The 21,712-nt window shown below is 36.7% G+C and overlaps 2 protein-coding genes across 3 annotated transcripts; both read left to right on the top strand.

The window, feature by feature from the left end:
* The first annotated feature begins 4,803 nt into the window (after positions 1–4,803).
* Positions 4,804–7,042, top strand: LOC109123690 (uncharacterized). The gene is made up of 3 exons (XM_019224109.1): positions 4,804–5,740; positions 6,395–6,459; positions 6,986–7,042. Exons 1-3 carry the CDS (start codon positions 4,804–4,806, stop codon positions 7,040–7,042), a joined length of 1,059 nt encoding a protein of 352 aa, XP_019079654.1.
* Positions 7,043–11,955: 4,913 nt separating this feature from the next.
* On the top strand, positions 11,956–20,814 carry LOC100246623 (putative disease resistance RPP13-like protein 1). Of its 2 annotated transcripts, none has more exons than XM_059741799.1 (12): positions 11,956–16,449; positions 16,574–16,632; positions 16,732–16,824; positions 16,933–17,006; positions 17,135–17,694; positions 18,213–18,406; positions 18,909–19,221; positions 19,339–19,417; positions 19,521–19,559; positions 19,783–19,893; positions 20,000–20,221; positions 20,318–20,814. In XM_059741799.1, the coding sequence occupies exon 1, from the start codon at positions 12,196–12,198 to the stop codon at positions 16,378–16,380; it is 4,185 nt and encodes a 1,394-aa protein (XP_059597782.1). In that variant the 5' UTR covers positions 11,956–12,195; the 3' UTR covers positions 16,381–16,449; positions 16,574–16,632; positions 16,732–16,824; positions 16,933–17,006; positions 17,135–17,694; positions 18,213–18,406; positions 18,909–19,221; positions 19,339–19,417; positions 19,521–19,559; positions 19,783–19,893; positions 20,000–20,221; positions 20,318–20,814. The 2 variants fall into 2 exon arrangements, with proteins under 2 accessions (XP_059597782.1, XP_059597781.1); XM_059741798.1 differs by having other exon boundaries at positions 16,732–16,849.
* Positions 20,815–21,712: the final 898 nt, after the last annotated feature.

Raw genomic sequence — 21,712 nt, 5'->3', positions numbered from 1 at the left:
TTACCGGAACTAAAATCAAATCAACAACATTTAACAACTATCATAGGCTTCGAAGTCATTTTTAAAATTATTTTATAAATCTATTCTATTAAGTAAAAGAGCCCCAATAATTGCCACCTATCCGGGCCATCTCCTACCAATAATTGCATGCAACGTCCACTTGCGGACACCCAATGTGTCAGCGCTGCCGTGAAAGAAATGTATAGAATTATGGTTATATTTTATTCTATGGCATTTACCAAAAGATGGAAAGAGATTATTAAAAAATTGACGTTCTTTTAATATTAAAGAAACTGTGGGATCAAAATTTTTTATTTGGCATGTCTCCAATGGTATTCTCATTTATTTGTATTTTTATATCTTTATTTAATTTATTTATATTTTAATTTAATAACCTAAATTTTATCACTCGATGCTTAGTATTTTCGTTTTATCTTTAAAGGTTATAATATTTTTAATAATTCGAATTCCAGTTTTTATTTCATTGTCTTTTTTCAAAAACGATTTTAACAATATCTCTTTTTCTTAAAAAAAAAGTTAATCAATCATCCATGAAATAAAAATATTATTAAGGACGCTTAATTAAAAAATATTTTAAAATATAAGAAGTGAAAAAGTTATATCTATTTTGTTTTTTTGTCTTAAATTTAAATAGAACATAATCTCATTAAGATTAAATTGTTTATTTTTATTAATATTTAAATATTCTTAAACATTAAATTATTTGTTCTTATTAATGTGTCAAACAATTTTTTTTTAATCCTTAAAAGCACATGGCCTGCTTGGAAGTGGAGTCCTTAAAACTAATTATTTGTTAAATCTTTGTAAGTTCCTCCCATGTATTTATAACTTATTCCTATATGCTATTGAAGGAAAAGGTTTTGGATCATGCATGTAATTTTCAAAGAGGGTTTCCAATCAAGATTTAAATTTGGTTGTTGGATCACAAGTGGATGTTGGGACTAAGGCAAGAAAAACTTCATTGATTTTTTTGCCAATATATTGATTTTTTCGGTGTGAATAAATGATACTCATAGATATCTTTTGGTCATTTTCAAAATCTCATATTTCAATAATGTTTTTTTGACAAAACGTCCACACTCTAAAATCTTATCTATATTCTACCTTAATTTCCACCGTCAAACCTAGAACATCCACTCATATTCATAACAAAATATAGGGAGAATTGTGTTTTGGGCCCAGCTGGGCCCAAAAATTAAGAAATGGCCCATCTAACCGACCCATTTAAGCTGAAAACCCATAGGAAGTGTCAAAATTAAAAAGAAGGATATGCACTTTTATTAATTCCATAAATAACCTTTGCTGATTATGAAAAAAAAAATATAATAAACAAAAAAAGCCAGGTTGGAATTTTGCCCTATGTCTCTTCAGATTTCAAGCCTCCGTTTTCTTCTCTTCATCTGCGGCTCTTGGGAATTTTGCCCTAATTTTGCTCTCTTCAGCGTTTCAAGCCTATAAGCCATTTTCTTCTCTGCCTAGAAGTCATTTTCTTCTCTGCCTAGAAGCCGTTTTCTTCTCTGTCTAGAAGCCGATTTCTTTTTTGCCTAGAAGCCGTTTTCTTCTCTACCTATAAGTCATTTTCTTCTCTGCTTAGAAGCCGTTTTTTCTGTTCCTCCCGAGTTTCTCCATCGCTTGCATCTCAATCTCTGTGGCTTTTTGGAATTTTGCCCTAATTTTGGTCTCTCTTCAGCATTTCAAGCCTAGAAGCCGTTTTCTTCTCTTCCTCCCGAGCACTTCCATCGCTTGCATCTCAATCTCTGCGGCTCTTTCATTTTTTCTCGCATTCGGCTGTCTCGAAAATTTGAATAAGGTATGGATTTCAGTTGGGTATCTCTTGTTGCATATTTGAGGTTAGTAGATTGCCTAAATTTTGGTCTCTTCAGCATTTCAAGCCTAGAAGTCGTTTTCTTCTCTTCCTCCCGAGCACCTCCATCGCTTGCATCTCAATCTCTGTGGCTCTTTCATTTTTTCTCGCATCCGTCTCTCTCGAGAATTTGAATAAGGTATGGATTTCAGTTGGGTCTCTCTTGTTGCATATTTAAGGTTAGTAGATTGCCTAAATCTCGACCTAAATTTTCTTAGTCCAAATCTCTAAATTGTGTTCAACTTGATCTCCGGAGTTCAAGTTAGTGTTCCCATTCAATAATTGACTTCTTGGTTTGGTACTATTATTCGGATGCTGAGAAAGTAATGAGAAAAAGAAAGGAAAAATTTTGAACCATAATTTTTTCTTTAATCCTTGAGAATACAGAAAATGCACTTTACCTGCAACTCATGATTCATGGCTTAATCGATCTGATTATATTTTTGTAATTTTTTTTAGATTTTTATTTCATGGTATTTGTATATTTTAAATTCAAAAAAATATTTGTGAAAATTGTCATATATACTTGAAAATAATTTATAATTGTTTAATTGGTTGCTAGAAAACTAGGAGAGGAAAAATGGAAAGGGAAAATGGATAACCTAAAAACCCTAAAGTTTTCTTATGGTGCATTGGCTTGAGATGTAGGCACAAGTAACAGATTTATCTCTTTTTATCTATTAGTTTTTTTTACCCTTAAACCTTAAATGTGTTAAACTATTGCTTATGGTTTTGTATGAATCATCTAAAGTAGGACATGATAGTTTAGAAGAGAATTCTGTATTTGTTACATTTTTTAGGCTATTATCTCTTCATATTATTTTGAAAAGCAACGCTTTATAATTAATATTTAAATATCTCCATTCTCTTTGAATAAGTTTGTAGGCAAGTCTGATATAGTAGTACCAACAGAAATTGTCTAAGGGTTTGAGTGAGAATGAGAATTTGTTTTCTACCTAGTGTAAGTATAGGTCAGAGCTTAATAAAACGTGGGGGATTATTTCCTATTGAATGTCTTATAGTTCCATAATTCTAATGTTTTTGGTGTATATATATATATATATATGTTCTGCAGTATTATGTCGAATCAGACACAAAATCCTCCTACTTTACTAGATATTGTTGTGATGTTCTGTCTTAAAGTTCCAAGTATTGACACGATTAGATTATTAGCATAGGTAAGTAGTAGTGTCAAATTGGGTAGCACTAAAGTAGTTGGAGAGAGAGGTTTTTGCTTATAAAAATGTGAACTATGAATATATAAGTAAAGGAGAATGATAGGGAAAATAAGTTAGAGATTCGTTTTTTTTTTTCCTTTTAAAGCCTTTCTTAGTTTTTAATTTAATGATTTTTTTTAATCTATTAATTTGAATCTTTTAATTTCCATTTCAGTTTTACATTTCTCATTTTTGTTTTTTATTTTTATTATTATTTTTAGTTTTGTTTAGGTTATGTAGTATTTATCAGTCCAAGAGAAGAGAGAAGCTCGGTCTTCATATCTTAGTTCAACTCACCGTTTGTTTATTAGTGCCTATCTTAAAATAATCTTACCGTTGACAATGGTTAGAATAATCAAAAGGAGCAACAAAAATTATTTTTTAAGACTTTAAAGTTACATTTTTTTGTATATACATTTTTTAAAATATAACTTTTTTGTATGGGAACATAGTATATTGTGAGATGAAAAAACTTTTAAGATCACATTGAATATGCATTATTGTTTATTCAACAATATAAATTTGTGCTTTATTTCAATAGGTTGATGGATGCCACAAATAGAATATACTGTTATATTTTCGTGGGAGGCAAACTTGTCCAAAAAAATGATGGCCTTTGGGAATATGTTGGTGGAAGAAGCAAAGGTATTCACATTTATAAAGGAATGACATTTGAAGAATTCACTCAGAAGGTCTTAGAAAAATTCGACATTTCCCTTCATGTGATGAGGATGCACTACACCCTCAAGTTTAACCCTAGAGTCATCCAAGATTTAGAAGATGAGGATGACTTGGATAACGTGGTTTCCCACAGTGATGACTTTGCAAATGTGTACATAGTCGAGTCACCCGGTGTGGAAGCCATAGAGGCAAATATACCGAATACACAGTTGGCACTTGGGTAATGCGTTTTCACTTGGATGTCTATTTAAAATTTGATGAATATCAATTTTACGCATTATGTAGTCTAATTTTGGTTATGAATGTAAATGCAGAGGTCCACATCCTACGTTTCCTTCGTCTAATGCATCATGCGATGCAAATCCTAATTCTATGATGTTATCAAGAGGTTTTGCATCGCGTTGTGCAGATACTGAGTACACCCTTTTAGAATCGAATCGGTTTCGTGAGGCAATATTAGGTTCCGGACATACATTTAAGAATGCAGATGAGTTTCGGAATGCAATATACCAAATGTCATTAGCTGGAAGGTTTCAATACAAGTACAAGAAAAATTCACCTACACATATGTCAGTAAAGTGTTCGGTTGAGGATTGTCCTTGGAAGATAACAGCTCATGCTGTTGAAGAAAATGAAATATTGCGAGTTTATACTTACCAAGTTAATCATAATCATATAGCTCAAGATGAGTGTTCATCTAAGATGCGGGTTTCTTCCAAGAGAGGTGCTGTTGTTGTTGAAGACGTGTTTAAAACAACTCCATAATACCTTCCTCGACAAATTTGCAAGGATTTTGAACGTGATCATGGAGTTCAATTGACTTATAACCAAGCATGGCATCTTAAAGAGAAGGCAAAAGAGCGTGTATATGGATCTCCACATGCGTCCTACGCGTATTTGCCTTGGTTATGCCATAGGCTAAGGGAAATTAACCTTGGAACTATTGCCGAGTACACTTCTCATGAAGGTCACTTCAAGCAATTGTTCATTGCCCACGCATTTTCAATTCAAGGGTTCACCATGGGGTGTCGACCGGTATTGGCTATTGATTCTTGCCACCTAAGTGGTCCATACAAAGGAGCTCTTTTGTCTGCCATTGCATATGATGCAGATGATGGAATGTTCCCTCTAGCCTTGGGTGTGGTTGGTTCAGAAAATTATGAGGATTGGTATTGGTTCTTGGAGAAATTGAAGGGGATCCTAGATGGTCAAGAAGTAATTATTATATCATATAGACATCAAGGGATATTGCGTAGTGTTTCGGAGTTGTTTGGGGTAGAAAATCACGCCTATTGTTATCGACATGTGAAAGAGAACTTTTCAAGCTTCTTCAACAGGCAAAACATTAGGGGAAAGAAAGGGAAAGAAGATGTTTTGTTGCTTTTAGACAACATTGCATATGCTCGGTTGGATATAGACTACAATGAGGCGTTTGAAAAACTTGTGCATTTTAATGGCGACCTAGCAAGGTGGGTTGCGGAGAATAGTCCGGAGCATTGGGCGATGTCAAAGTTCCTTAAAAAACGTTGGGATAAAATGACAACTAATATTGCAGAGTCCTTCAATGCGTGGTTAAGAGAGGAACGCCACCAAACAATTTATACGTTGCTGATGATGCACATGGATAAGCTTGTAGCCATGTTGGACACCCATATGCGTGGTACAGATAAGTGGAAGAGCGTGGTTGGACCCAAAACAGAGGAAAACCTAATGTCAAATATCACGAGATCTGCTCCAATTACTGTGATGCCTTATTTGGGTGGGACGTTCAAGGTTTTTACTGGAGAAGTTTATTTGGTTGTGGATATGCAGCAACATAAGTGTACATGTCTAACATGGCAAATGTCCGAGTTGCCATGTCCACATGTATGTGTTGTGATCCGTACATTGAGACACGATGTGTATGACTATATCGACCCATGTTTTAAAGTCTCCACCCAACAGTTGATTTACTCAGGTCAGTTTCAACCATTACCAACACACAACATGCCTAAAGTTTGTGAGGCTGGGACTTTGCAAGATGGGCAAGGCAACGTATTTCCTAGTCTCCAACCCCCGCAAGTGAGACGTCCTCCAGGAAGACCCCGACAAAGGCGTATTGAGTCACAATTTAGCCATAAGAGAGCTATTCATTGCTCTCGATGCAATGGCATAGGTCACAATCGGTCTAAATGTAATAATCCATTGACGTGACATGTTCATTTCTTTGCTTGTAAGGTTTTCATTTTGTGTACGATCCCTCATTGTTCCATTATTTGCTTTATGGTCATAGGGTTGTCGCTTTTGGATGTTATGTATTGTCCTTATTATAGACACGATGCACTACCTTTTGATTTTATTTTTTATAAGACTACTTTTTAATTTTCATGATTTGGAGTTGCTTTCATTACTGATTTAATTTGAAATTGCACTTTCAATGTGGTATCCTTTAACTTGATGTATACTTTCACTTCCCTATTTTAAGTATGTCCTACTCACATCATTGGATGCGTGCATTTTTCTTATCACTTAGCTGAACTTTCATAGTATTGTACTATACTTGCTGTCTAGTTATTCAGTTGGTTAGTTTATCTGTGCATTACATTCTACTTTTCTATGCCCAATGATGCAGTTATAATATTAACAATGGCTGGTAATGGCTTAGATGGTTCTGCTGCCAGTTCACTCCCACTCTCGGTATGGTTCATCATACTTGCTTATCTTTGTTGTTTTTTGCATTCTTCCGTTGCCAACATACTATTTGAGAGGCTTTCGCTTCTGTAGTACAGTGCCACAAGAACTTATAATCTATAGTCATGCAATTTTAATGTATTGTCAGAACATAAATCAGAATGCATGTTGGTCTCAAAATGGGTGAAATTTCATTTTATGATATTTTACATATTTGAATTGGTGTGAACAAATTACTCCCTTGTTTATATATAATCTGAAATCCTTTTATGAAATTTTCATTTTCAGATACCTTTTAAGTTAGTATATATATATATTATGCATGAAATTTAAGTGATTTCTTCATGTCCCTTATTATAGTTACCATGTATCAGTTATGTTGGAAAGTTCTCTAATATTGAAGTTTTAACAATTCAACGTTTATTTATTAAATACTATTATATCAGCTTTGTAAGTTGTCGGGTAATATTTGTGTTCAATTTGGTAATATAGAAAATGTGGTTCACTAACACCATATACAATTATGCTTTAGGGATCTAATGGTCTTCGCTATACAGCTGTGGGGATAGGCAAAAACCATGTCCTCTAGGATGAGGGAGGTGGGTAACCAATGTTTCCATTACCATGGACTAGGGAAAATGACACAAAAGGTTACCCTAATTTCGGTACATATTCATCATTACTAGGGAAGCTAATAGGATGAATGAACATGGTAGACATCAATTAAATTGCATGCAATGCGTGTGTTATCAAGCAACATGTGTGAGGATTGTTCCCCACGTTTGGAAAAAGTAAGATAGACACCCTTGTACACCCTTGTACTTTTAGTACATTGGCCTTGTACACTTATTGTAAATGCCTTGTCCAGTCACCAAATCCCTAATAGGTACATATTTCCAAGTGAATATGGGTGGGTAACCAATGTTTCCATTACCATGGACTAGGGAAAATGACACAAAAGGTTACCCTAATTTCGGTACATATTCATCATTACTAGGGAAGCTAATAGGATGAATGAACATGGTAGACATCAATTAAATTGCATGCAATGCGTGTGTTATCAAGCAACATGTGTGAGGATTGTTCCCCACGTTTGGAAAAAGTAAGATAGACACCCTTGTACACCCTTGTACTTTTAGTACATTGGCCTTGTACACTTATTGTAAATGCCTTGTCCAGTCACCAAATCCCTAATAGGTACATATTTCCAAGTGAATATGGGTGGGTAACCAATGTTTCCATTACCATGGACTAGGGAAAATGACACAAAAGGTTACCCTAATTTCGGTACATATTCATCATTACTAGGGAAGCTAATAGGATGAATGAACATGGTAGACATCAATTAAATTGCATGCAATGCGTGTGTTATCAAGCAACATGTGTGAGGATTGTTCCCCACGTTTGGAAAAAGTAAGATAGACACCCTTGTACTTTTAGTACATTGGCCTTGTACACTTAGTGTAAATGCCTTGTCCAGTCACCAAATCCCTAATAGGTACATATTTTCAAGTGAATATGGGTGGGTAACCAATATTTCCATTACCATGGACTAGGGAAAATGACACAAAAGGTTACCCTAATTTCGGTTCATATTCATCATTACTAGGGAAACTAATAGGATGAATGAACATGGTAGACATCAATTAAATTGCATGCAATGCGTGTGTTATCAAGCAACATGTGTCAGGATTGTTCCCCACGTTTGGAAAAAGTAAGATACACACCCTTGTACACCCTTGTACTTTTAGTACATTGGCCTTGTACACTTAGTTTAAATGCCTTGTACACTTGCAGAAATTCCACATAGATACAACAGAACTAGTGCATATGGCCAGGTTAACCACGTTTCAATGTCATGGCTCACTGAAAAGGGGAAAAATGACACCAAATCGAGGTTCCTATTCATCATAAGCGCGCTATCTCATCCAATGAATGTGTACGAAGGGAAATGAGGAATGTCCCCCTTGGAAAAAATAAATGAGCAAGCAATTTTTTCAAAAGCATTTAAAATCCTTGAAGATAGGCACCCTTGTACACACTTGTACAGTTAGCACATTTGCTTTGTACACTTAGTGTAAATGCCTTGTCCAGTCACCAAATCCCTAATAGGTACATATTTTCAAGTGAATATGGGTGGGTAACCAATGTTTCCATTACCATGGACTAGGGAAAATGACACAAAAGGTTACCCTAATTTCGGTTCATATTCATCATTACTAGGGAAGCTAATAGGATGAATGAACATGGTAGACATCAATTAAATTGCATGCAATGCGTGTGTTATCAAGCAACATGTGTCAGGATTGTTCCCCACGTTTGGAAAAAGTAAGATACACACCCTTGTACACCCTTGTACTTTTAGTACATTGGCCTTGTACACTTAGTTTAAATGCCTTGTACACTTGCAGAAATTCCACATAGATACAACAGAACTAGTGCATATGGCCAGGTTAACCACGTTCCAATGTCATGGCTCACTGAAAAGGGGAAAAATGACACCAAATCGAGGTTCTTATTCATTATAAGCGCGCTATCTCATCCAATGAATGTGTAGAAATGTAAATGAGGAATGTCTATGAGGAATGTCTATGAGGAATGTCACCCTTAGAAAAATAAAATGAGCAAGCAATTTATTCAAAACCATTTGAAATCCTTCAACATATGTAGCATTGTACACACTTGTACAGTTACCACATTTGCATTGTACACTTAGTGTAAATGTCTTATACAATGCCAAAAATTTGACATACCTAAAACTAATAGCGTGCATATGGGTGAGCTACCATGTTCCAATGTGATGCCTAAGGGAAAATGGGGAAGGGAAAAGGGGGAAGTGAAACCCAATATAGGTTCTTATTCATCATTATTGTCGTTGGTCATCCAATCAACATGTATGAAGTAATAAAATTGAAGGGGATCAGTGCGTGATCAAGGAATGTGTGTGAGGGAATGTTCCTCATCCTTTCAAAATGGAAATGATTTTAAAACATTGCAAATACTTCAACATAGGTACATTTGTACACCCTTGTACATTAAGCACAGGTACCTTGTACACTTAGTGTAAATGTCTTGTACACAGACATAAATTCCATACAACCACTACTGAATGTATACTCATGCATAGGTTAATCATGATTGCAATCTTTTGGTTAATAAAATAAGGAAAAACTGAAGTCTCAATTTGTTCCCTATACTTTTGTAACAATACAAGGAAATTAAATAATAGCAATTTGTCCATTAATGTGAAGTTATTCGAAGTTAATTCCAACTTTCTAGCTAGAATTCAAAAGAAGATTATATGTTAAGCATGGCAAATTATTATTCAAACATATATTTTATTCAGTAAAAAGCATGCCTAAAGATGGGTTCCATTCAACTAGTGAACAGCTTTTTAAACATCACATGTGGCACCAGGCCTAACAATTGTCTACAATTTACGAGGAAACTCTGAAGAAGACCAAAATGCTTCTAACTGTGGCTCACTTTTAGAGTACTCACCATTTTCTCGTCCAACCAATTCTTCAGAGCCAAACAGGGAGACATTATTTTCTCATGTCCGCAATTCTCCTTCTCATCCATTCTCTCCTAATCCAGAATTTTCATTTCTAAACCTGCTTCAATTTAATGCCAATGATTAGCAATTTCAAGCTTCCTGTTTATTCCCATAAACACTAAATATTTCCAATTAAAATTACATGAGATAAATGTGGATGACATTTACACCAAACTAATTGGGCACAAATTAATTTTTTAATTCATTTTTTTGCAAGAATATACATTGCTCAACGAAATAAGAATTGTTTCAGATACTAATCAAAAAAACGAGAAAGGAAAAGTTGGGTCGAGTGGCCTAAGACAAGAAAAATATTCAAAAAGAAAATTTAGGAATTCAAGCAGAAACTAGTAAAACAAAATCAATGCCATTTGTTTTACTTGTTAATAGGAAATTAATACATAGTCAATAGTAGTAGGTACTTGTTAGCTGTCCAATCTGTGGAGTGTATCATCTCCACCCCTTCTTTCCTTCTGTAACATCAAAGATTAGGCCAAAATTTAGATTACATTCCGAAGGACTTTATTGGTAGAATCCAGGTGGTGTGTATGATTAAACCCCCCCCCCCCGCTAACATTCTCAATCCCAGTAAATTTCCAACCTTCACTGCTGAAAGAAAGGACCTCTCACCTACCTAATCTATACCCAGAAACCAATAGAAAATGACAAGGATTAATTTTTACCAATATAAAATTCTGGGTTTAGTGTGAAAGGGGGAGAAAGAGGACAATTTTTCAAGTTGGATCAGCAAACCAATGTTCTGAATACATTCAACACATAGAGCATATGCCAAACACAGCAACAATTATTCTTTTTTTTTTTTTTTTGCTTTTTGGCAATCCAATAGAAATACGGAACTTAAATTCTAGAAGTGAAAAAATGGAAGAATGCAAAACAATCTCAGAATAGGGAATGGATATTAAGCTGCTTCCTTGAGCTTCTTTGTGATGCCAGCAATGTACTTCCCCTGGTGGAAACCTTGCTCCAATTCGAGCTCAGATGGTTGTCTTGAGCCGTCCCCAGCGTAAGTTCCTGCACCGTAGGGACTCCCACCTTTCACCTTCTCCATCTCAAACGCTCCCATTTATTCTCTCTGGACGATGATGATAAAATACCTACAAACGCCTCAACCTGATAAAATCAAAATATCAGCAAATAATTCAGACCCCCATCATTTGGATTTGGGAATGATCGTTGATAAAATACCTACAAACGCCTCAACCTGATAAAATCAAAATATCAGCAAATAATTCAGACCCCCATCATTTGGATTTAGGAATGATCGTTGATAAAATACCTACAAAAGCTTTTCTGAAATCCTCACAATCCTTGGCTGCTGAAGAAAGCGATTGGGGGACAGTTAAGGTCGGCATCGTTTGTGCGTATGTTGTTTACAGAGGGAGAGAAAATGGTAGGAAGATTCAGAATTTTCACTCTGGTGACATGGCATTTCACGTTTACCAGCTGTGAAACCCATTATTTTACAACAATTTGAGTTGGAAATGTAAAGGGCATTTTCGTCTGTTAACATTTCATATCCTTATCATTAATTAGGTCAGTTAGATGGACCATTTCTTAATTTTTGGGCCCAGCTGGGCCCAAAACACAATTCTCCCCAAAATATATGAATACATATGAAAAACATCACATCAAATCTTTAATATGATCTTTGATAATTTCAATCTTTGAATTTTTCAATGCATGATTCTTTGATAATTTCATTGTTGCATAGTAATATTTTCATACAGGAGCCCCGCTTTCGATCACTTCATGTTTGGTTTTCTGACGTTTTCCTTAACTCTCTGACCCACCATCCAGTGCGGTGTGGAAAATTGCAGGGTGGTCCAAGACTTGAATAATCATGTCCAATGGACCCACTTGCCAGCTTGCCAGCTGTTGCCTTCAACTCCTTATCTCTTACCTTCAGTCTTTGATAATTGGCTAAGCCTTGATACAGCAAGCAAACCAATTGTTTCACAAAATTTGATCTAAACATTACTCTCTAATCAAACTTATTTTCTTCTTTTCCCTTAGTTTCTTCTTCTTTACGTGTGAGCCCCACCACTCTGAAGAGCAGAGTCCACTGTCTTTGATAATTGGGGAAGCCTTGATAGAGCAAACCAATTGTTTCTGATTCTCTTGTTTCCACTTGGTATCCTACCTCTCTCTTTCCCTACCAACGAACTATGGAAGTTGTTGCAGAGGCTGTTCTTTCTGTCTCCCTTGAAGCTTTGTTTAGCCAACTGGGCTCCCTTGATCTCCTCAAGTTTGCACGCCAAGAGAAAATCAACGCCGAGCTCAAAATATGGGAGGAAAAATTATTGGAGATTCATGAAGTGCTGAATGACGCGGAGGAGAAGCAGATCACGAAGAAGTTGGTGAAAACGTGGCTGGGCGATCTGAGGGATTTGGCTTATGACATGGAGGACATCTTGGACGAGTTTGCCTACGAAGCTTTAAGAAGAAAGGTGATGGCGGAAGCTGATGGTGAAGGCAGCACAAGCAAGGTACGCAAGTTTATCCCTACTTGTTGTACTACTTTCACTCCTATTGGTTGTATGCGTAATGTTAAGATGGGGTGCAAGATAAAGGACATTACTACCCGATTAGAAGCTATTTATGCCCAAAAGGCTGGGCTTGGTTTGGACAAGGTGGCTGCTATAACCCAGTCTACTTGGGAAAGGCCACTCACTACATCTCGTGTATACGAACCTTGGGTTTATGGCAGGGATGCTGATAAACAGATTATAATTGATATGCTGCTTAGGGATGAGCCCATTGAAACCAATTTTTCTGTAGTTTCCATCGTGGCCATGGGTGGTATGGGCAAGACCACACTAGCAAGGTTGGTGTACGATGATGCTGAGACAGCCAAGCATTTTGATCTAACGGCCTGGGTTTGTGTATCAGATCAGTTTGATGCAGTGAGAACAACCAAGACAGTCCTCAACTCGGTCAGTACTTCTCAGAGCAATACTGATTCACTAGACTTCCATCAAATTCAAGATAAATTGGGGGAGGAATTGAACGGGAAAAAATTTCTTCTGGTTCTCGATGATATGTGGAATGACAACTATGATGATTGGCGTTGCTTACAGTCTCCCTTTTTGTCGGGTTCACGAGGCAGCAAAATCATAGTCACGACACGGAATAAGAACGTCGCAAAAATAATGGAAGGAGATAAGAACTTGCACGAGCTACAAAATTTATCAGATGATGAGTGTTGGTCGGTGTTCAAGAAGCATGCATTTGGAAATAGCAGCATTGATGAGCATTCCAATTTGGCATTGATCGGCAAGGAAATTGTGAAAAAGTGCGGAGGCTTGCCTTTGGCAGCAACAGCACTCGGTGGTCTTCTACGCCATGAACAGAGAGAAGATAAGTGGAATGTTATTTTGACTAGCAAAATATGGGATTTACCGAGTGATAAATGCGGTATTCTTCCTGCATTGAGATTAAGTTATAATCACCTCCCTTCTCCTCTGAAGAGATGTTTCAGTTATTGTGCAATATTTCCGAAAGACTATGAATTTGATAAGAGAGAACTGATTCGCTTATGGATGGCAGAGAGTCTAATTCAATGCCCAGAACGTTATGGACGACAAATCGAAATTGAAGATTTAGGCGATGACTACTTCCAGGAATTGCTGTCTCGATCATTTTTTCAACCATCAAGTAGCAATAAATCCCAATTTGTAATGCATGATCTCGTTAACGATTTAGCAAAATTTGTTGGTGGAGAAATATGTTTTTCTTTGGAAGAGAATTTGGAAGGTAATCAGCAGCAAACTATTTCTAAAAAGGCTCGTCATTCATCATTCATTCGTGGCAGATACGATGTCTTCAAAAAGTTTGAAGCCTTTTATGGGATGGAGTATTTGCGTACATTTATCGCATTACCAATTGATGCATCATGGCGTTGTAATTGGTTAAGCAACAAGGTACTTGAGGGATTGATGCCCAAGCTACAGCGCCTAAGGGTGCTTTCATTGAGTGGTTATTGGATAAGTGAGATACCAAGTTCAGTTGGTGATTTGAAACATCTTAGGTATCTTAATTTATCCGAAACAGGAGTCAAACGATTACCTGATTCACTAGGTAACCTCCATAACTTAGAGACACTAGTATTATCAAATTGTTGGAGGCTTATTAGGTTGCCTTTGAGCATTGAGAACCTAAATAATCTTCGACACCTTGATGTGACCAATACAAATCTAGAAGAAATGTCTCTACGAATTTGCAAATTAAAAAGCTTGCAAGTATTGTCTAAATTTATTGTGGGTAAAGACAATGGTTTGAATGTAAAGGAGTTAAGGAATATGCCCCATCTTCAAGGGGGACTTTGCATTTCAAACTTGGAAAATGTAGCAAATGTTCAAGATGCAAGGGATGCTAGTCTAAACAAGAAGCAGAAGCTTGAAGAATTGACGATAGAGTGGAGTGCTGGGTTGGATGATTCACACAATGCAAGGAATCAAATAGATGTACTTGACTCTTTACAGCCACACTTCAATTTGAACAAACTAAAAATTGAGTATTATGGTGGTCCAGAATTTCCCCGTTGGATAGGAGATGTTTCATTCTCTAAGATGGTGGATGTAAATCTGGTGAATTGCAGAAATTGCACATCTTTACCGTGTTTGGGGTGGTTACCCATGCTCAAACACGTAAGGATTGAAGGGTTAAAAGAAGTAAAAATTGTGGGTAGAGAGTTTTATGGAGAGACTTGTCTTCCCAATAAGCCTTTCCCGTCCTTAGAGTCTCTATCTTTTTCGGATATGTCACAATGGGATGATTGGGAGAGTCCATCTTTATCAGAGCCATATCCTTGTCTCCTTTATCTTGAAATCGTAAATTGTCCCAAATTAATCAAGAAATTACCCACTTACCTACCTTCCCTTGTACACCTCTCCATTTGGAGATGCCCACTGTTGGTGTCTCCAGTTGAAAGGCTTCCATCTCTTTCTAAATTAAGAGTAGAAGATTGCAATGAGGCGGTACTAAGGAGTGGATTGGAATTGCCTTCACTCACCGAGTTAGGAATTCTAAGAATGGTAGGGCTTACCAGATTACATGAATGGTGTATGCAATTGTTGTCGGGGCTTCAAGTTTTAGACATTGATGAATGTGATGAATTGATGTGTTTGTGGGAAAATGGATTTGCTGGTCTTCAGCAGTTGCAAACTAGCAATTGTCTCGAGCTTGTATCCTTGGGAAAGAAGGAAAAGCACGAGCTGCCTAGCAAGCTTCAATCTTTGAAAATTAGGCGGTGTAATAACCTAGAGAAGCTTCCAAATGGACTGCACAGGCTAACATGTCTTGGAGAGTTGAAAATCAGTAATTGTCCAAAGCTGGTGTTATTTCCAGAGTTGGGGTTCCCGCCCATGCTCAGACGTCTTGTTATTTATAGTTGTAAAGGTCTACCATGTCTACCTGATTGGATGATGGTGATGAAAGATGGTAGTAATAACGGTAGCGACGTGTGTCTCCTTGAGTACTTGGAGATAGATGGGTGTCCATCTCTCATTGGTTTTCCAGAAGGTGAGTTACCCGCCACGCTCAAGGAACTCAGGATATGGAGGTGTGAAAACCTGGAGTCTCTACCGGGGGGAATAATGCACCATGATTCCAACACCACCAGCTATGGTCTTCATGCCTTGTACATTGGGAAATGTCCATCTCTCACATTCTTTCCCACAGGCAAGTTTCCCTCCACCCTTAAGAAACTTCAGATTTGGGATTGTGCACAACTAGAGCCGATTTCGGAGGGGATGTTTCACTCCAATAATAGTTCACTTGAATATTTGAGTATCTGGTCGTATCGCTGTCTCAAAATTGTACCAAATTGCCTCAACATACTCAGAGAACTGGAGATTAGTAATTGTGAGAATGTGGAGCTGCTACCTTATCAACTGCAAAACCTCACTGCTCTTACATCACTTACTATCTCTGATTGTGAGAATATCAAGACGCCCCTATCCCGATGGGGCCTTGCCACACTTACCTCTCTTAAAAAACTCACTATTGGTGGCATATTTCCGAGAGTTGCCTCCTTTTCAGATGGTCAAAGACCACCGATTCTTCCTACAACCCTCACCTCTCTTTACATTCAAGATTTCCAGAATCTGAAATCTCTGTCCTCTCTGGCTCTCCAAACCCTCACCTCACTTGAAGAGCTACGGATCCAATGTTGCCCTAAGCTTCAATCGTTTTGCCCAAGGGAAGGGTTGCCCGACACGATTTCACAACTATATTTCGCAGGCTGCCCACTCCTAAAACAAAGGTTCTCGAAGGGGAAAGGGCAAGATTGGCCTAACATCGCCTACATTCCCTTTGTGGAAATAGATTATAAAGACGTCTTTGAGCAATAATAAGTTGAGGGATTGTAGAATATAGAAGCAAACACCATTCAACCCTCTCCCATCTTTACATTAAACAAGGTACGCCTGTTCTTTCTCTTCCACTCCTCAATACCGTGTTCAATTTCTCATATACCTTATAGCAGTTTCCCCTATTGATTACTTGTAAGTTTCTTACTGGACTTTTTGTTGAAAATTTGCCTAGGAAGTAGCTTTTGAAATGGCTTGTAGCTTGGTTTTCTCATCAATCTTCCACAACTCTAGGTATGCATCAGTGCCTCTGCCTCTCCTATTCTATTTATAATATCTTGTCCATAATCTCCATGGGGTACTCACTTTTCTTTCTTCCTTTGTTCTTTTTAGTTCTCAGTGACCATTGAAGTTGAAGAGGTGATATGTGATACTTACAACAATAAAAATGATAAGAGAGGATCCATTTATTCCATTCAATGGCAGGTGGAATATTTAGTAATAGCCACTGGTTAGCAACATCTTCTTCTGGTTTTTATTCCATCAATTGTACTATTCAATTGCATTTTTTAAGCATAATTTTCTGATTTCCAGAATAGAGTTAAGGCTGACATACAGCGGAGGCTATACTAGAAGCAAATGCAGTTTATTGAAGTTCAATCGTTGTGGTAATTAGATGGCTTTATCAATTCCCCTGTGCAGCCATGATTATTTTAGTTCAACTTATTAGATGTCATCATAGCTACTATCCAGTGTCTTGTCATCTGGTTATTAAATTTTTACATTTATGATCCAGGTTCTCAAAGAGGATGGAACTCCAGGTATTATATCAAAGACTTCAAAGTATGGAGTGAATGCAGCTAGTTCCAGTTGTCCCCTGTTGCTCTTTTTTTATTTTATTGTTTTGAGTGTCAACAGGGGACAAAGAATAACCTAGCAAGGCTATAGTGAGTGACTGTCATCTATATATTTTGTTTATTTATTTTTCTATTTTAATGACTAATTTTCTTGAATTTTCTTCTTGTTTATTTGATGCTCATTCCCAACATACAATTCTTCCTTTTTCTCTCCTTAATACCACTTTCTATTTTCCATACATATATTATTGCAATGTGTTGCCATTTAACTTGGCTACCCTTGAACAATTATAATAAGTGTTGCAGTGTTATGTACAAAATCATTTAATTGATGATGCAGGTGTCAGAAGGATTGGTCCAAAGTATGACAGGAGGTACACGTGGTCCTTTTATCGTGCTGAATGATTGGAATTTTCCTCCTATATCAAAGGCTCATTGGCACTTTATTACTATTTTTAGTCAACAAAAAGAGGATAAAGTACAATCTAGCAAAATTGTGGTGCGTGACTTTCATTTATATAGTTGATTATATACATTTTTGTGTTCTAAGGACTCTTTGTAAAATTTTCTTCCTTTTATGACTTGTGATAGATTCTTCAGTGCTTTACAAAGGTCCTCTGAATCAAGATTTTATCTACAGCTTTAATAAATAAGAACCTCTTTTCTTGCCCTCCTGGGAAAGCTGCTCATAAGGCTGCATGATCTTATATATCCTTTGAAGGTCGAGAACCATTCAATGCATGAAACTTGTCTTTCACAAGAACTGGTTTTCAATTTATCCCAAGTGGTCTTTTCTCTGTGACTGATAGCCCAGAACTATCTAATGGAATTATGACATAGCAACAACAACAGCTTGTATCTATTCTAATTTATCCCACTTGGTTTCCAAAATGTGAGCTACTATCATATTTACATATGCCTAGTTGTACAGATTTGAGCAAAAACAAACTGGTTTTGCTTCTAGTTTCTCATATTTTTAATTTGATGAAACAATATCTCTTCTTTTGGAGTTTGCAGGTTTAAAAGGTGCATGTCCCAGGTGCCAGAGTATAAGTATTTTTCTTCTTGTTGAAGGGAATTCGGGTTTTATATTTGGAGGCTCCAAGTCTATAGTGAATGTGGCAAATTCCTGTTGGCACTTGTTGTTTTTGTTTCTATTGTTGATGTTGAGAGTGTAGAAAGAGGATAAACAACAGCATAGCAAGATGATGGTATGTTACAATTTTTATTTTACATTTTTATTGGTTTTTTTAGATTCCTACTTTTTTTCTAAATTTTGTATGTTTACGACTTGAGGTGTTCCCTAAGCACTTGCTACAAAGAGGATTTTGGCACTAACATTATCCTTGGACACTGCTTAGTTTGCCTGTCTATTGCCTGTCTTCAATAGGCATGAACCTATTTTTTGTGCTATCTTGGAGAAGCTGCCAGTAAGACTGAATAGTCACACATCTCTTGGAGGGTTGAGAATCACACATTTCTTTGGGTTCTTTCTGAGGACTGGTTTGTCATCCATGCTATTGAGTCTTGTGCTCAGTTGTTATGATGGCTTAAAATTGCACTCTGATGGAACTTTGACCTATATAAACAACTTGTATTTGTTTTACACTTGCTTGTCTTTGTGTGTTATTTTAGCAGAAAGGAATTTTACGAGCACTACTATTTTTTTTTCATCTCCTTTTATATTGATGCATTTCATATTACTCCTTTTAGGTGGATGCGCAATGCTGATCCAGCTTTCCCCCTTTCGGATGTCTTTCTAACCATTGTTAGGATTCATTAAAATGACCTTTATCAAACATACAGATTTTTTCAAGTCAGTTACAACTTATACAAACCTTATGTAACTCGAAATGCTTTATTTTTAAACCAATATATTTCTACTAGCGAGTTACGTGTTTTTCACTACATTTTTTTCCAACAACGAGGAAGGGAGGCATTTTTCTTGGTGGCATACTATGATTCACAGAGTATAAACTCTTGCAGATTGAAAGAGAGACAATTAAATATCATTCAACAGTGATCAGTAAGCACTCTTATATGTTTACATCTTCTTCATTTGTATGGTTTGCCTTTTATGGCATTTACTTTCTTATTACTCACATAAAAAATGTCTGATTTACCTTTCAAATATAAAATGCAGTTATGCAGGAAGGCCATAAATTGAATATGATAAGATGGAAAATGTGTTTCAGGACAATTTTATGTTTGTGCATTATAAGGTTTAGTAATTGTGTTCAGTTCTACAATAAACAACCTTCTATTGACTTTGGATTTGGAATTTAACTCTGATGAGCGTTTACTTATTTTTAATACATTTTTCAGGAATCCAGTTAATGAGATTTTGCCGACAAAAAACCAGAGGTTTGTTAACTCTCCTACAAATTTATATCCCCCTTCTTTGACAGCCTTTTATATCAGAATTAATAAACATAATGGTGTCTTTGAATTATTTGAATATTGGAAGCCAATTAAGGAGTCATGCAATGGCGTGTTGTTAAACATGATATACAGACAAATAAGATCCATTATGTTATTTTTCTTGCTAAATAATCAAAACAGATGCTTTTGATTTTGAATGTTTCAGACTTTGTGTCTTCTGTTTCACTTGTGATGCTATCGTTGATTGGTGAACTGGGAATGTCGTCAAGAACTTTGGAGCTTGACCATCTGGCCTTTTTCAATTCCTTAGAGATTGGTAATAACCCAAGGATCAATTGTTTTCTCAATGTGGCTTATGCTAGCATTAGAGATGTGAAATTATCATGACTGTTCATTGTAAAGAAATCTTGTTACTGTGGCAGGAGAATAGATTGCAACACGGTCTCAAAATTTCGGAACATCGGCATCAACACCTTTCTGGGACTCAGATTTCTAAATGGAATGATGCAAGGCATCGACACATTCTCAGAATTCTTTGAGATTTCTAAATGTGATCTTAGTGTCTTAATGAGAGGCCAACTTCAATGTTGCTAAAAATTGCAGTCTCTATATATTGGATGGGCATCATTCCATGGGCAAGAAATGTATGTTGCTCTATCTTCACCTCTCACTGTCTCACATCCTATTGTCTGAAGCTCCATTACCTGCCATAATTAAACACCTTTTTATCATTATGACAGAACAGGTTTTGCCATATGGGGAGACGATTTACAACTGCTGTGCCTCTTGATTTACCCTCAAGCATCTAGCCTCGCGTCAAGTATTTGGAATTATCTAGCTGATCACCAGACAACCTTCAACTGACCTCAGGGACTTCGTACAAAGTAGACTCAATGCAAGTGATTCAGAGTCACCCCTACCTAATCCATTTCCGTGTCTTTGGGAAAACGACGTCCACCACATGTTATGGCCATTATCTCATGGCAGTGGGTGTTTTGAACCAGAGTCTAATACGAAGTCATCACTAAATGTTATGGCCATTATCCCATTGCAGCGGATGTTTTGAACCAGAGTTTAAAACCAAGTCATTGACAAAGGCCACAGTGACGTCATTGATTTTATTCTAAACCCATCAAAAACAACATGAGACTCACTTTGATTTCCAGTTATGCAAGATCTATATGAGCTCAATTGTTTTGAAACTTGATTCATGAATACCATGCTGACATTCAGTTCATGAGTATCATGTACCAGAAGAAGGCACCGAGTAATTTATGTCATCCACTTTCAGGATTCCATCTGCAACTCCAGTTCATGCTCAATTGTTTTATTAACTACAGTTGCTTTAAATGGACATGTCAAAGTACAAGTGCTAAACTAGTTCATTTCCAATCAATTGGGAAAAAAAGGATAAATAATTCTGAACAAGGAAGCCAAGTGTTTGGTTTCTGTTTTAACTAGGAGAACAATTGAATCATATTTAAGCTTTAGCATAAGTTTAAATAATATTTCTAGTCTAGGAGAATGTTCACTTGGCCAAGATCATAGACCAAAACTACAACATTTTAAGACTTACACAGAAGCAAATTGTTTCCAGATACAGTTATCAAAAGATGGAAGTTCAGAAAAGCCAATGAAGGCTAATGTTGCCAAGCCATATGAAAAGTGGGAACTGAGTCAAAGCAATAAGGAGCAAGAGATAGTGATGCTTGCTGGAAACATTACTCACCTCTGCAAAGAGGACTCTCTTCATCGTCTTTACCAAGAATATTCCCATGCATAGGCATGCCCAGGGCATCAAGAAATAATATGAGTAGCTCCACATGATCCCTCCCAAGGACAGCCAAGCATATCCCTGTGAAAGTGTACCCTACTATGCCACAATGTCCAGAAAGGGTGCCTCCCCACTACCCAATGAAAGCAATGATACTTTCAGCAGTGAGACTTGCAAAAACCAGCCAACCAATCCCTTGATGAACAGCCAGTTTAGAGCTTCAGGGCTAAACCTGGCAGAAAATGAAATAAGTTACAAAAAAGTTGTGAGCACATAAGAGGGGGATGACCATAATGCCAAAATAAAATTTGTGGGTTTCAATTCAACAGCAATATGCCATGCAAGTTTGAGATGTAAAATC

Source organism: Vitis vinifera, chromosome 13 (assembly GCF_030704535.1).
Source record: "Vitis vinifera cultivar Pinot Noir 40024 chromosome 13, ASM3070453v1".
In the NCBI taxonomy this organism is placed as follows: domain Eukaryota; kingdom Viridiplantae; phylum Streptophyta; class Magnoliopsida; order Vitales; family Vitaceae; genus Vitis; species Vitis vinifera.
The sequence above is the reverse complement of the archived record's forward strand: the minus strand, read 5'-3'. Positions and strand labels throughout refer to the sequence as shown.

Bases quoted from the DNA above. Each gene is read 5' to 3' on its own strand.
- LOC109123690 (XM_019224109.1), top strand. From the start codon at position 4,804: ATGGGGTGTCGACCGGTATTGGCTATTGATTCTTGCCACCTAAGTGGT. The intron at 5,741-6,394 runs GTCAGTTTCAAC...CCAATGATGCAG, and splicing joins CCAACAGTTGATTTACTCAG to TTATAATATTAACAATGGCT. The intron at 6,460-6,985 runs GTATGGTTCATC...ATTATGCTTTAG, and splicing joins CCAGTTCACTCCCACTCTCG to GGATCTAATGGTCTTCGCTA.
- LOC100246623 (XM_059741799.1), top strand. From the start codon at position 12,196: ATGGAAGTTGTTGCAGAGGCTGTTCTTTCTGTCTCCCTTGAAGCTTTG.